The sequence below is a fragment of the Canis lupus genome, chromosome 3 (assembly GCF_003254725.2).
Source record: "Canis lupus dingo isolate Sandy chromosome 3, ASM325472v2, whole genome shotgun sequence".
Classification (NCBI taxonomy): Eukaryota; Metazoa; Chordata; class Mammalia; order Carnivora; family Canidae; genus Canis; species Canis lupus.
The window spans coordinates 14,885,013-14,898,223 of NC_064245.1; the positions used below are offsets into that span (position 1 = coordinate 14,885,013).

Here is a 13,211-nt window from a genome sequence, read left to right on the forward strand (position 1 = left end):
AATTAAACTGTATGCTTTGAGGAATTGATGAAAAAGTAACAATCAGATGTTGCTAGTATTGAATTTTTTATAAACTGTACCTGACATTTGTCACTACATGCGATATGCCTTTTTAGAAGGTAGACTGCCTTTCTTCCAAGGAGTTCTGACAGATAAACTGAATGTATTTTTCCTTTCTGAGTTTAGCGTAGGACCACTAAATCCCAGGGCAGGAATACCTGATTTTAAAATCTTTTCAGGAAGAATAAAACCTGTTTGCAAAAATGTGTGTTCTCTTTCAACTCTCCTTTGTAGATTTCTGTTAGAATGTTATAAAAGGAGTACTTTAAGTTTGTCCTCCAGGGAAAGAGACCTGCTGAAACATGAAATATTCACCATGTATTTTCCAAAATGCCTATTGCTTGTAGATCTTCCATAAAGGCAGTTAAACTGCATATTGAGAAGTGTGCTTGGTGCACGTTCATATACATACCCAAACATGGTTTCATATGGTGCATTTTGCTTGTGTAGAATGTTAATTTTAGTTTCTATAGAGCAAATTAAAATATAATTCTTAGATTTTTAGGTAAATGCAATTTAGTTTCAATTTAACCTATGTCGTTGTGTCTCCAGCCCCTGTGATTGATCATAAGGATTAAGCACAAGGGTTACAGCAGCAAGCAAGATAAATATCTGCCATTGAGTAAAGTCTAGCACAATTTCTAATGTTAAGCTTAAATTTATTTACATACACATAGCCACTATCCTCAGTGTCACAGCATTTAATAACGTAGAAGAATGAATTTCAGTACAAGTGTCCACACACCAGGCAAAGGCCAAAGTCATCAGATATGGGCAGCAGATCTATCTTGGGATCCACTTGGTATCACTAACATGGCTTCGAATAACTAAATTCCAAAGTGTTTCAAAATATGCTGTGTCTATAGTTTGGTTTTAAAACAACACTGGGTATTTTGAGGTTATGGTCTTAGCCTATTTATTTACTTATTTATTTTATACTATTTCTGTCCCTCACAAAGCAGAGTATGGACTGAAATTTTATTTTTCATACCTCAAGAATGTCTGGCATTCTTTGAAAATAGGCAGTTCCTCAAAACATTGAGCACAGAGTATGCTTCTGTAAAATATTGATCATATGGTCATATGCCCCAGTGGTTTCACTCTTAGGTATGTACCTAAAAGAAGTAAAAATGTATGTCAGTACAAAGACTTATATACAAGCAGCATGTTTAATAATAGCACAGAGTGAAAAGAACCCAAATGCTCATCAACTGGTGAGTGGATAAACAAAATGTAACATATCCATAGAGTGGAATATTATTTAGCCATAAAAAACTATGGCGTGCTGACAGATGCCCCTACCTCAGGACTGAACCTCAAAGCATTATGTGAAGTAAAAAAAAAAAAAAAATGCCAGACAAAAGAGAATATATATTGTACGGTTCACTTTACTAGAAATTTCCAAAATAAGCAATAAGAGACGGAAAGTAGATTAGTGGTGGCCAGAGGCCAAGAGGAGGGGAAAATGGGTAGTACTTGCTAATGAGTACAAGATCTCTTTTGAGAGTAGTGAAAATGTTATAAAATGAGATAGTGGTGAAGGTTATGCAATTCTGAATATAGTAGAAACCACTTAGTTGTAAACTTAAAATGAGTAAATTTTGTGGCATATGAATTAGATATCTTAATAAAGCTGTTAAGAAATGAACATACTGACTAAAAATACAAATTTAAATAATTAACATGTAGAAATAAGTGGCCGAATGCAAAATAATTCAGAAAGTGAAGTTGGTTGTTGGTTGGTTAACCATCTTGTTTAGAGTAAATGGCCTCCCTTTGTCCACTTCCTCTACACGTTGCTTTTGAGGAAGATATCTATTTGTTTTTAAACCTAAAATCAAACAACCTTATGTATGATTCTAATAACGTAAAGCACAGGTGAAAGGCTAGTCGGTACCTTTGGAGAAGGCCTGTCCCCTGAATCTTTGACTTGCTGCTTCCCACTCTATCCTTTGTGATCAAGTCTTGTTCCACCTCACCACCATATGTCCTGCTCTCTGTCTGCCCTTTGGCTGTATCCCACCCATGACTGCTCTTCACAGATGGTCCCTGAAATTCAACCTCCTTTCCACTAAGCAAGGTCTGACAATACCATCTTTTCATTCTTTTTTTTAAACCAGTGTCTGCTATGTACCTACAGTTAGTCCAAGCATTGTGGCCATCATTTTCTGACCTCAGAGTTATTTTCATCATGCTCTCAAGCCAGGGGGGGGGCAGAAGAAATGTGGAAAGCCATATTTTCTTCTGAGTGTCTTACTTTAATTTCTCTCATTGAATGACATTTGGGCAACTGTTTATAGTCCCAGGGGTAATGCCAGTTTATGGAAGCAAAACAATGACTTAGAATTGTGTTTAAAATAGTGAAGTAGATTGAGTTTGGTTATTCCTACGTATTGGTGGTTGTGATTTTAGGGGTATCAGAAAGACTGGCATGTCCCCATGGTGTCAGGTATTCCAGCACTGTCTCAGGAGTTCAATTCCAAACCACTTCTACTTTTTCTCAAGTTGGGGTCTTCTCTTGGTATTTTAATTTCTTGAGCACCCTCTGTGGCTTAGGCTCCATGTAGACACAGAAGTGAGGCGTCTGGCCTGGTCCCTCTGTCCCTTGGAACTCACAACCTTCAGCTGTCTCAATTCCATCCTGAAGGTTTGTTCCATTAGCATCATATTATGAGACACAGTTCTCCTGGGAGGGCAGCCAACAGCAGGGTGAGGCACAAGAGAAGCATAAAACCCAGCTAACTCTTTTTAGCTTATCAGTTATTCTCACTTGTGACGTGCGTTGGATTTCTTTCTAGCAGCAGCTGGCTACATAAGCCCAAAAAGTCAATCAGTTTTGTTAATGAAGAAAGGAAGGCAGGCAGCATACTTGTACATCAGAGAACCACAAGAGACTGAATCTGGGGCAGAGGGCCCAAGTGGCATGCTGTGATGAGCGCAGAGCCTGTAGGATGTTAGTGAGCAGGAAGGGGCAAGGGTCAGCCGATGTTGGAGGAAGGGCAAAGGCAAGGAATTCCCCCAAATTCTTTTTTTTTTCCCTTAAGCGAAACCATCTTTACAGTTTGCTAATTTGGAAATGTGAAGAAATGTGTTCTGCTTCAACCTGTGGACAATTACTTATTTTTAAAGGAGTATTTAAATTTGCTACATCAAAATTCTCTTATGTCTTGTGGAAAATATAATTCTGTGGCTCTTCCAATTGTATTTTATTCTCCACTATGAATTATTTAGACCATCCTCTCTTTTAAGTGTATACCAAAACATCATTAGAGGTTATCTAATAGCCAGCTCATCATTTCATTCCCCGAATGAGGCTTGTGGGCCAATTTTCACCCTGTTATACTCTCCAGAATAATGACACTAATTTGGGATCTTGCTGTGGAATTAAATGCTTATACAGATCCCACCCCCTCTGAGACCATAAACATCTGCCATATCATTTCTTATAGCCAAATAACCCCACTATTACCGGGATGATTGAGAAACCATGAGTGGAATAAAAGAGTTTAGGTACTGGCAGAAAGGTTCTGGGAAATACTGTATCACCAGTAGTCTGTAGTCTAAGAAATTTTGGCACTGTTCCAAATAGCCATTCCATTATTATTAGATTCTCCATTATCTTTTCTAATCTCAAGGATGAAACTGTGACTAGGTGACCATTTAGACTGTGAGATAGTTGTAGACTTAAGAAATATTTGCCAACTGTTGTTATCATACTGATAATATCTTACATATGTTGGCCCCTTATTATGTACATGTACTTTTCTGGTCCTTTATGTGTATTATCTCAATCAGCATCACACTGACCATGTGAGGTGATTATTATTATTATTCCCATTTTACAAATGAGAAAACTGAAGCTGAATAAATTGTCAAGTAACATTACACATCCCATAAAGAGGCCACCCAAGATACAAACTCATTCTGTCTGGCTCCAGAGCTCTTGCATGTGCCTATGCACTGCCTCTGAAGAATCTTCAGGGACCCTACCCTTGTGTATGAAGCAGGCAGCAAAAAGTAAATGTAAAAGGATCAGAGGCAGAGTTAAGTCCTAAGAAGAAACAAAGCAAAATAAGGACACAGAGATGGATGAGGTGGTAAGACAAGAGATATCTTAGACAGGGTGGTCAGGAAAGACTTATTACGACGTTTTGAGGTAGAGCAGTCTAGAGAACCAGGTGAACATGACAGAGGGTACATCCTAGCTAAGGTATTCATTCTTGGAGAAATGAACTGCCCCTGCCCCTCAGTTAACTAGAGAAATGGTACTTCATGCAAAGGGCTCAACAAAGTATGTGGCAAATTAGGCAGAGACTAGGATACCACAGCCTCCAGTGGTATCCTCCAAATTGTTCCCTCCCTACTGGCCTCCCATCAAGCCTTATCTCATTCTGTTCCTGCAGCCTGATTTCCTTTGAGATCTCCCTTCCTACCTCCCTAGCTAGTGCATGTCCCTTGTCTCTACCCTCACTCACTTGGCCTGTCTGTCTGGAATTTGGAACACTGCTGGCAAAAGTCACTTAGTTGGCCTTTTGTACAATGTGACAACTCTGTTCTTTGTCCTGCCTCTGGGTGGCTTTCTCTTTCATCCTCCTCCACTTTAGCCAAAATTTCCACTTTGCCCCATCCCACTGTTGGTTAGCAGATGGCCTTGCCCTGTACTTTTCTGAGAAAACCTAGACCACCATGAATGTTAACTTCTCATTTCCATTTTTAATAATTATCTCAATCCTTACTCACCTGTAAATTCTTTGACAGTCAATGTGTCTCTCTTTCCAGCCAAAGCAGATCTTTTCACCTGAGCTCTTGATCACATCTACCTCCTACTCAACTGGCCATACTCTTCTAAATATTCTTTCTCTCTTCTGGTTCTTTCCCCAAAGTCTCCTTTATATTAAAAGGATATTCTTTCTCTATTATTGTATGTCCCTTCTAAAACATAGTTTGCATTCACTGTCTCCACTTTGACACCCGTCCTTCATTCAATGCACTGCAACTGCCCTCATCATGCCAAACCAACACGGGCCAGGTCATCCATGCCTATCCAGTCACTAACTCCAATTTTTGTCCATCCATTCAATTACCTTCTCTACAACTTTTATCACTATTGGTCCCATTTCTCTTCCCTTGGTTTCCCTAATATCACCTTGTCCTGGATCTTTGCCTACATCTTGGATTATTACTTCTTGGTTTCATTTGAGTGCTTCACTTTCTCACCTCACCCTTTAAATGTTGGTGTGTCCCAGAGCGCTGTTCTTAACCATCTTTTCTTCTTACACCCTTTCTTTGGGCGAATTCATCCATTCCCATAGCTTTGCCAATATGGTAATGACTTCCACAGCAATATCTTCCACTCACATATCTCCTGTATATGCTACATTGGCAAATCCAAATTTCTTTTGGATGTACTTCAATGCCTGCAGCTCCTTCAACATATCTGAAACTATGCTGCAAGTCCTCCCAGGTTTCTCTTAACCCTTAACTCTTCTCCTTTCTACCTCTTCCTTTGTGCCATCTCCAACCCCATGTTTTAGAGAATGAATATTGTTAATTCTGTTAATTTTATGTTTATATTCTTTATACTTGCCTCATACTTACTCTCTCCTCTGCTTCTTACTTTGGTTTAGGATGTTGTCTTCCTCTGTTTGTTCTACTGAAGTATCATCTTATTATCCCCCTTCCTCCAACCTTGATCCCTCCAAATTCCTCCATACTATTACACAAGTGATTTTTCTAAAATATAAAATAGCTGATAAAACTCCCATGCTATAAACTCTCCAGTGATTCCTCATTGCTGACACAAAGTTCAGATTCCTTATGAAAGCATATTGTGGTATCCTGACCTAAGCTTCTGCTTAGTTCACACAGTGTAATGTAGGGATTGGAAACATGACAGCCTCATTTTGAAGTCTATTTAGGAAATTTTGTTCTTTCTGAAATTCAGGAAGAAAAAAATGACTTTGAAAGAAGAGATACATTAAAAGTCTAAAAAATATCAAAGTGTATTTAATTAGTAGGTGTTCTATGTGGCAAGACAAACTGGGGAGAGACAGGTTATATTTGGGAAATGTGAGAATACAAGAAGCAAGATATGGAATGAAAGGGTCAGAATGTGGGATCCCTGGGTGACACAGCGGTTTGGCGCCTGCCTTTGGCCCAGGGCATGATCCTGGAGACCCAGGATCAAATCCCACATCAGGATCCCGGTGCATGGAGCCTGCTTCTCCCTCTCCCTGAGTCTCTGCCTCTCTCTCTCTCTCTGTGACTATCATAAATAAATAAAAATTATTAAAAAAAAAAAAAAAAAAAAAAAAAAAAGAAAGGGTCAGAATGTGTTTTCAAAGTGGAATTCTGTTGTTCATATTATTTAAAATATGCTGTTGCTCCTGTACTATATATAAAGAGAGATAGTACCACAAACAATTCCATTTCTAAAATGTTCCCAGTTGTTACTCTTTTTTTTTTTTTTCCCAGTTGTTACTCTTAACTCCATGTAGGCAAATATAGTCTCCTGTTGTGATAAAAATTTTATTAGCCAAGCTACCTACTAAAGATTTTATGTAGCAAATTCTTTCTTATTACCTCAAGATTTATTGTTGAATTTGGGCCAACCTAGAAAAATGTTATAGTCACTTCTCCAAAGATAATTGTAGACCAGATATTCTGGCCAAATTGTTTAAATTTTGAAATCATAGTCATATATTTTATAATTAAATTCTTCTTTATAAGCCCTCTGTAGGCTCCTAGGAGCGTACAAAATTAATTATAAATTCTCATTAATTGTTTAGTATTTACAAGTCACTTTAAAGAATAAAGAGAGGAAACTTTATGCTAACCATTTTTACATTAATGAAGCAAATGTGACAAAATATTGATATTTATTGGATCCAGGTTGAAGAGGGTAATATAAATGATATTCACTGTCCTATTCTTTATTCATTTATTTTTTACATATTTTATAGCAGGAGATTTTACATAATAGTGATATTGTCTTATATTTCCGAGTGTAAGGATTGCTGTATAGGGGCCCTGAATTACCTATTAACATAGATCCCAAGTGGATGGTTGCATTATCCATTCTAGCACAATACCATTTTGTGTAAAATCATTAACTTCAAGGAGTGCCTGGGTAGGTAAGTCAATTAAGCAATCGACTCTTGATTTCAAGTCAGGTCATAATCTTAGAGTCATGAGATTAAGCCTGGGGCTCCCTGATGAACATGGAGTCTACTTAAGATTCTCTCTCTGCTCCTCCCCAATCACACATGCTCTCTCTGTTTAAAACAAACAAACAAACAAACAACAACAAAAAGCCATTAACTTGGAATACTCAGTGAAAATAAAAAGTTTTGATGGTTTTCATGGTTAATGTTTCCTGTGTATTTTGAAATAGTTATTTTATTTCCCCCAGGACTTTCCAGCATGGGTTGGATGATTCTGCTTCGGATTCCATAAAACCGTTTTTCAAGCAACCATTACATTGGTTTTCTTGCATATCACATTTCTATCCTTCTTTACTCAGGTGAGAACCTCTAAACACTACACTACGTATAATTCTATGATCCCTCTAAAGTTTACTAGAAACTTTTATCCAAAAAAAAAAAAAAAAAAAAAGAAAAGAAACTTTTATCCATGGAGATAAATGTATCTCACAAAAAGAACTTACAAATTTTTATAATACACAGGTAAGTCAAAAGTATTACTTCTCTTTTTATTAGCACAAGAATCCAATATACAAGCTTTATAATCATTCTGCTAACTCATAGCTTTCCTGATGTAATGGAAAAATGTGAATTTTTGGAATTTACTTCTATTTTAGCTAATTGCATAGCCATTTTAAAATTCATCTTTCTTGATCTATGACTGGGGATTTGACAGTCCTCCAACTAATTATCAAAAAAGGACAGCAAAACTGGATAATTCATGTAACCAACTAGGGCCTTAGGTAAAAGTTGAGAGAGAAGAAACTTTAAAAATTATGAATAGGGTCTTTCACTTTTATTATTTAATTAACAGCATTTAAACATAAGAAAAATCATTTAAAGCATGAAATATACTTGCAGAATAATCTGATGACATTTTGTGGCATTATATAGAATGTCAGTTTGATTCTTTGCTGAATATATCATTGGAAAGTACCTTTCCTTGGTATCTGTGAATAAATATATCATGTATAGCTGAAGGAGATACTGTTAATCTCCATATATTCTTGATTCATCTTGGAAATACACTAGCAGTGATTTCCCTCTCTAAATTGACTGTCTCTCACTCTTGAGGAATGAGTCCTACCCATAAATACAGAGTGTGTAAACCTCATCTACAAAATCTCCATAAACACAGCAAATAAATCCTGTTTACCTATTAAGTCGCTGTCTCTATATAGGAAATGGGGAATCTGAGATCAGTGACACATAGACCCTACCTTTGAGAACCTTAGTATATTGTTGTTACTTTATCTACAAATAACACATCTTCACCATCTCTGATGAATTCCTTATGATTGATTTCTAGAAACGGAATACCTTCAGTACCCTGTCATCTCAGTACCCAGCAGCTTACATGTAAATAGACTCATGTCATCGAGAATTAAATAGCTGACTTTCTAATACTCATTAGTGAAAAAATAAATTAAACAATTGAATCTTTTATAGTGTGAATTAAACAAACAAAAACTCTGTGTCATTTTGATGAGATCCCCAGCTTCTCAACCTATTTTTTCTCCATGTTATCAGAGTGGTTTTAATCTATTAGTATTAGTACTTTCATCTTAATCTAAAACCATTGAGATTATCCCCATTTAGGCATTGCTTTTGTAAGACTTCCACCTTCAGGTTTGTTCAGCCTTACCTAGAAGCTTGGAAAGTCAGCATGGGAATGGGTTTATCTTTCACATAGCTGCTTCTTGTGTTTAACTCCTTTCTCTCTTCCATGCCTATAGGAAGCCTAAATGTAATAAGACTTTTCTTTCTTTCTGCTTCTGTGTAATAATCAATCTCCACTATTTTTTTTTTCAATCTCCACTATTATCCTAACACAAATATTAGAACATGGCAGTCACTACTCAACTTCAATAGAAATGAAGTTTGGTACAAGCTTTCTGGAGGACAGTTTAGGAACCTGTGTCAAAAACCTTGCAGATATTTATTCCTCTTTATCCAGAAACTTCATTTCTAGGAATCAATCATAAAGGAATTTATCAGAGCAGCTGGTGAAACTTTATATATGAGGCTATCCATTGAAACATTATTTGTGAAAGAAAAAAAATGGAAATAAATGTCTCACAGTATAGAATTAGGCAAGTCAATTATGGGATGGTCATATGACACATTATTGTGGAGTCATTAAAAGGGTTGATTTTTGAAAAATATTAAATGACAAATAATTAATGATTTATAGTTAAAGGGAAGCTATAGTTAGTCATTATCACATCCTCAAAACCAGCCCAATTTTTCTCATAAAAACTGTGTACCAGACATTCTAGATGCTTCATGTATATTATCTCTTTTAAATATCACACCAATCTGTAGGCCACCTATTTCTGGGCTTCTTTCATGGAGAGTAAAGTGACGTGTAGGTGGCAAGTTTCTGAAGAGAACCATGCTGGGAGGCAGACTCAGAACTTAGGCTTGTCTGCTTCCAAAGCTCTAGCCCCTGACAACTACAACTTCACCTGTCAGTGGGAGAACAGATGTTCAGAATGATATTAATAGATGTGCATAAAAAATCTAGAATTATCAGTTATTTGTTATGTAAAGTCTCTTTTTATGTACTAATGTATTGGTACATATGGACTAATCTCTGGTGTTTATCTCCAACAGAGGGATTTAGTATGTGGATTCCTCAAGCTTGCTGGATATGAGATCCATGTTTCTTAGGGGAGGAACAGTTATTGGAAAGTGGAACACAAATGAAAGTGTTGAACTATGCCATATTAGTTTACATATAGCATTTAAAAATATGTATAGAAAAACAAAATTGAAAGGATATATGCTGGGGAGCTTATTGTTTTTATCTTTGTATGGTAGGATTACAAACAACTTTAATATTTTTCATGTATCATTTGCTATGTTTTCTGAATTTCATATAATGAAAACTATGTAATTTTACAGATCATTTTGACTTGAGATGGGATTATAGCCTGATAAACTCATCACAAGTTGAAAATATTTTTCAGTCAAAAATGCATTTAATGCACCTACCCTACCAAAACAGCTTAGCCTCACCTACCTTAAATGTACTCCAGCTACTCGTATTAGCCTATAATTGGACAAAATCATCTAATACAAAACCTATTTTATAATAAAGTGCTGCATATATCATGTAATATCTTGACTCCTGTACTGAAAGTGAGTAACAGAATGGCTGTATGGGTACAGAGTAGTTGTAATAGTATGAGTGTTTACCCTCACATGGCTCCTGGAGCTGCGCCTTGCTGCCACCACCCAGCATCATGAGAGTATCATGTAGTATATCACTAGCCTGGAAAAAGGTAAAAAATCTCAAAATTTGAGGTGCGGTTTCTACTGAATGCATCTCTCTCTCTCTCTCTCTCTTTTAAGATTTTAATTCATTTATTCATGAGAGACAAAGAGAGAGGTAGAGACATAGGCAGAGAGAGAGAGGCAGACTTCATAGAGAGGCAGGGAGCCTGATGTGGGACTCAATCCGGGGACTCCAGGATCACGCCCTGGGCTGAAGACAGGTGCTTAACAGCTGAGCCACCCAGGCGTCCCTGCATATCACTTTCACAGCATCATAAAACTGAAAAATCTCAGTAGAATCATTGTTAAGTCAGGACCATCTGTATTAAGATAAAAGTTTTTCAAAAACAAAAAGAAACCCCATTTTTTATTGCTCTTTTTTTCCACATGACTTACCCTATAACCTCTAGACAGATGGTTTCTAGCTTTGAATCTCCAACTCTGAGCACTTACCTTTACCACAACATTGTATGGCCAGCTGCCCATATTTTCAAATGACTCACTGTCATTATTGGAAATCCACTATGATGTCCTCAACTGACCTTTCCTTCCACTCTGCCCTTGTCTCCATGCATAGTGCCTTTTGTATTCCTAATACATCAAGAATGTCATCATTCTTAAACACTTCCAGGGTAGAATCTTGATTATAGTTTTCATATTGCACTCTGCTTTGCCTATTTCTAGTGTATTATCGTGTTCAGTTGATTCTTACTCAACAGTTCTCTTAGAACTATCCTTTCTGGGCAGCACCAGTGGCTCAGTGGTTTAGTGCTGCCTTCAGCCCAGGGCGTGATCCTGGAGACCCAGGATTGAATCCCCGTCAGGCTCCCTGCATGGAGCCTGCTTCTCCCTCTCCCTGTGTCTCTGCCTCTCTGTTTCTCGAATAAATAAATAAAATCTTTAAAAAAAAAAAAAAAAAAGAACTATCCTTTCTATGCAATCCATTACGATAGCCTTAGTCCATTTAGCTATTATTTAACATGTTTCAAATACTGTTTTCATTATATTGCTCTTTTGCTCAAGAATCTGTTGTAGCTTCTTTTTGGCCCACACTGGCTGGCTTATTGCCTGGAGTACCCAATAGCTTTCTCTGTTGTTAGTCTCCCTTCTCATCTCTTAAGACACATTTACTCCATACCTTTCACTTTTATTATTGTTTATTCTCAGCTTCAGACCTTGATTTATGTAGTTTTCTCTTCTAGAAAACCTTTAGTTCTCTTCTTTGCTTTTCTGAATTCTCCATGGAAGGCACAGGATGAGCTCCCCTATACTGAGGGCAATACTTTCTGATAATTCCTCTCTGACAGATCCTAGAATATGATTAGAAAGACATGATCCATCTGACTTAAGACCTAACACTTTCAGAACAGTGGTATAGTCAAAGGAACCCAGGATAGCAATAAAAGTAATTTCAAAATAACTCAAGGTATTGATTTGCATTTGTGAAACATTGCAATGTGAATACCTGGACCATCATCATGTGACTTAAAAAATCTCCACCTTTTCATCCATTTCCCTCATATACCTCTGCTGTTTCTGTGTGTTTATCACCCCCCAAATTATCCTCCAAAACTCCATTCCTCACTTTAGCACCTAAATGAACTGCTCATAGAAATACATGAGTTGGATAACGACAAACTAAAAATATAGAAAGCTTTTCTTTTTGGGAAAAGGTGAGGCTGAGAGGAGACATGGCTGAAATATTAATATTATGAAGGATCTTAGTAATTTATTCACCTACTTGCTTACTTATTTGCACCTATGCATTGATTTAGAAACGATTTAATTTGGCCTTTAACAAGTACTATGTATATTAAGATAACGAATTAAAAGTAAGTGAGAAGGAAGGAACAGAGCTAGGAAGAGGGCATGAAATTAAGACTTAAATTAAGAGTTACAAATGTATACACAGTTGTATGACCCATAAATTTGTTTGAGGATTACTAACAAAAGCCTATGAAGGATACAAATTGGTAAAAATAGAATTCTTCATGTTCTCCTAGAACCCCTGGAACAGAATTTAGAAGAGTTTGCTTTAGGGGAAAAAAAATGTATTTTCAAAGCAGTAAGTAAAATGTACTGTATTCATTATCCCTAGCACTGGTATAGGCTAACAATGTGCGTTGATTTAGAAGGGGTAATCAGTTTCATACTAGATTAAACTAAGGCATGTGGAGAATATATTAATCTCAAGGTTAATACTATGACACCATACTGTGCTTTCATATAAATGTTCAAGGAAGAACACTATCTTAGTCAATTATACCGTGGCATTATAATGTTTTTTTATTATTTTCCTAACTTTCATCTTCTTGTGGTTCTTTTAATATTTCCTAATATTTTTCCGGTCTTCCTTAGCTAAGTAGGTCGTAACTGCACACTGAAACCAAGTAGCATAATCAGTGTGAGTAAACAGCCCATTCATTTTACACTGCTCATTTTCTTTTATGATGACAACATGATGTTTTGATTCGTGGCCAGTTCATTCTGAGCTGTAGGTTATTTCTTTCTACTCTGCTTTTGTTTCTATTTACTTTTACTCAGTGTAATCCTGTTTTAGATTTATATACATTTTTCTCTCCCTAAATATATTAAGCTACCTTTGGCTACATTTTTATGTGGGTCTTTCCTTTTATCCAGTTCATCAAGAGGTATTCATTCATTTTCTCT

At 36.6% G+C, this 13,211-nt stretch overlaps 1 protein-coding gene across 4 annotated transcripts in view; it reads left to right on the plus strand.

The window, feature by feature from the left end:
* Positions 1-13,211, plus strand: part of KIAA0825 (KIAA0825 ortholog) — a 388,625-nt gene that overhangs the window by 130,767 nt on the left and 244,647 nt on the right. For all 4 annotated transcript variants that reach the window (XM_025437175.3, XM_035714787.2, XM_025437176.3 and 1 more), the window contains one exon: positions 7,472-7,582. In XM_025437175.3, coding sequence (XP_025292960.3) covers positions 7,472-7,582 — 111 coding nt within the window. The remainder of the gene's footprint in view (positions 1-7,471; positions 7,583-13,211) is intronic.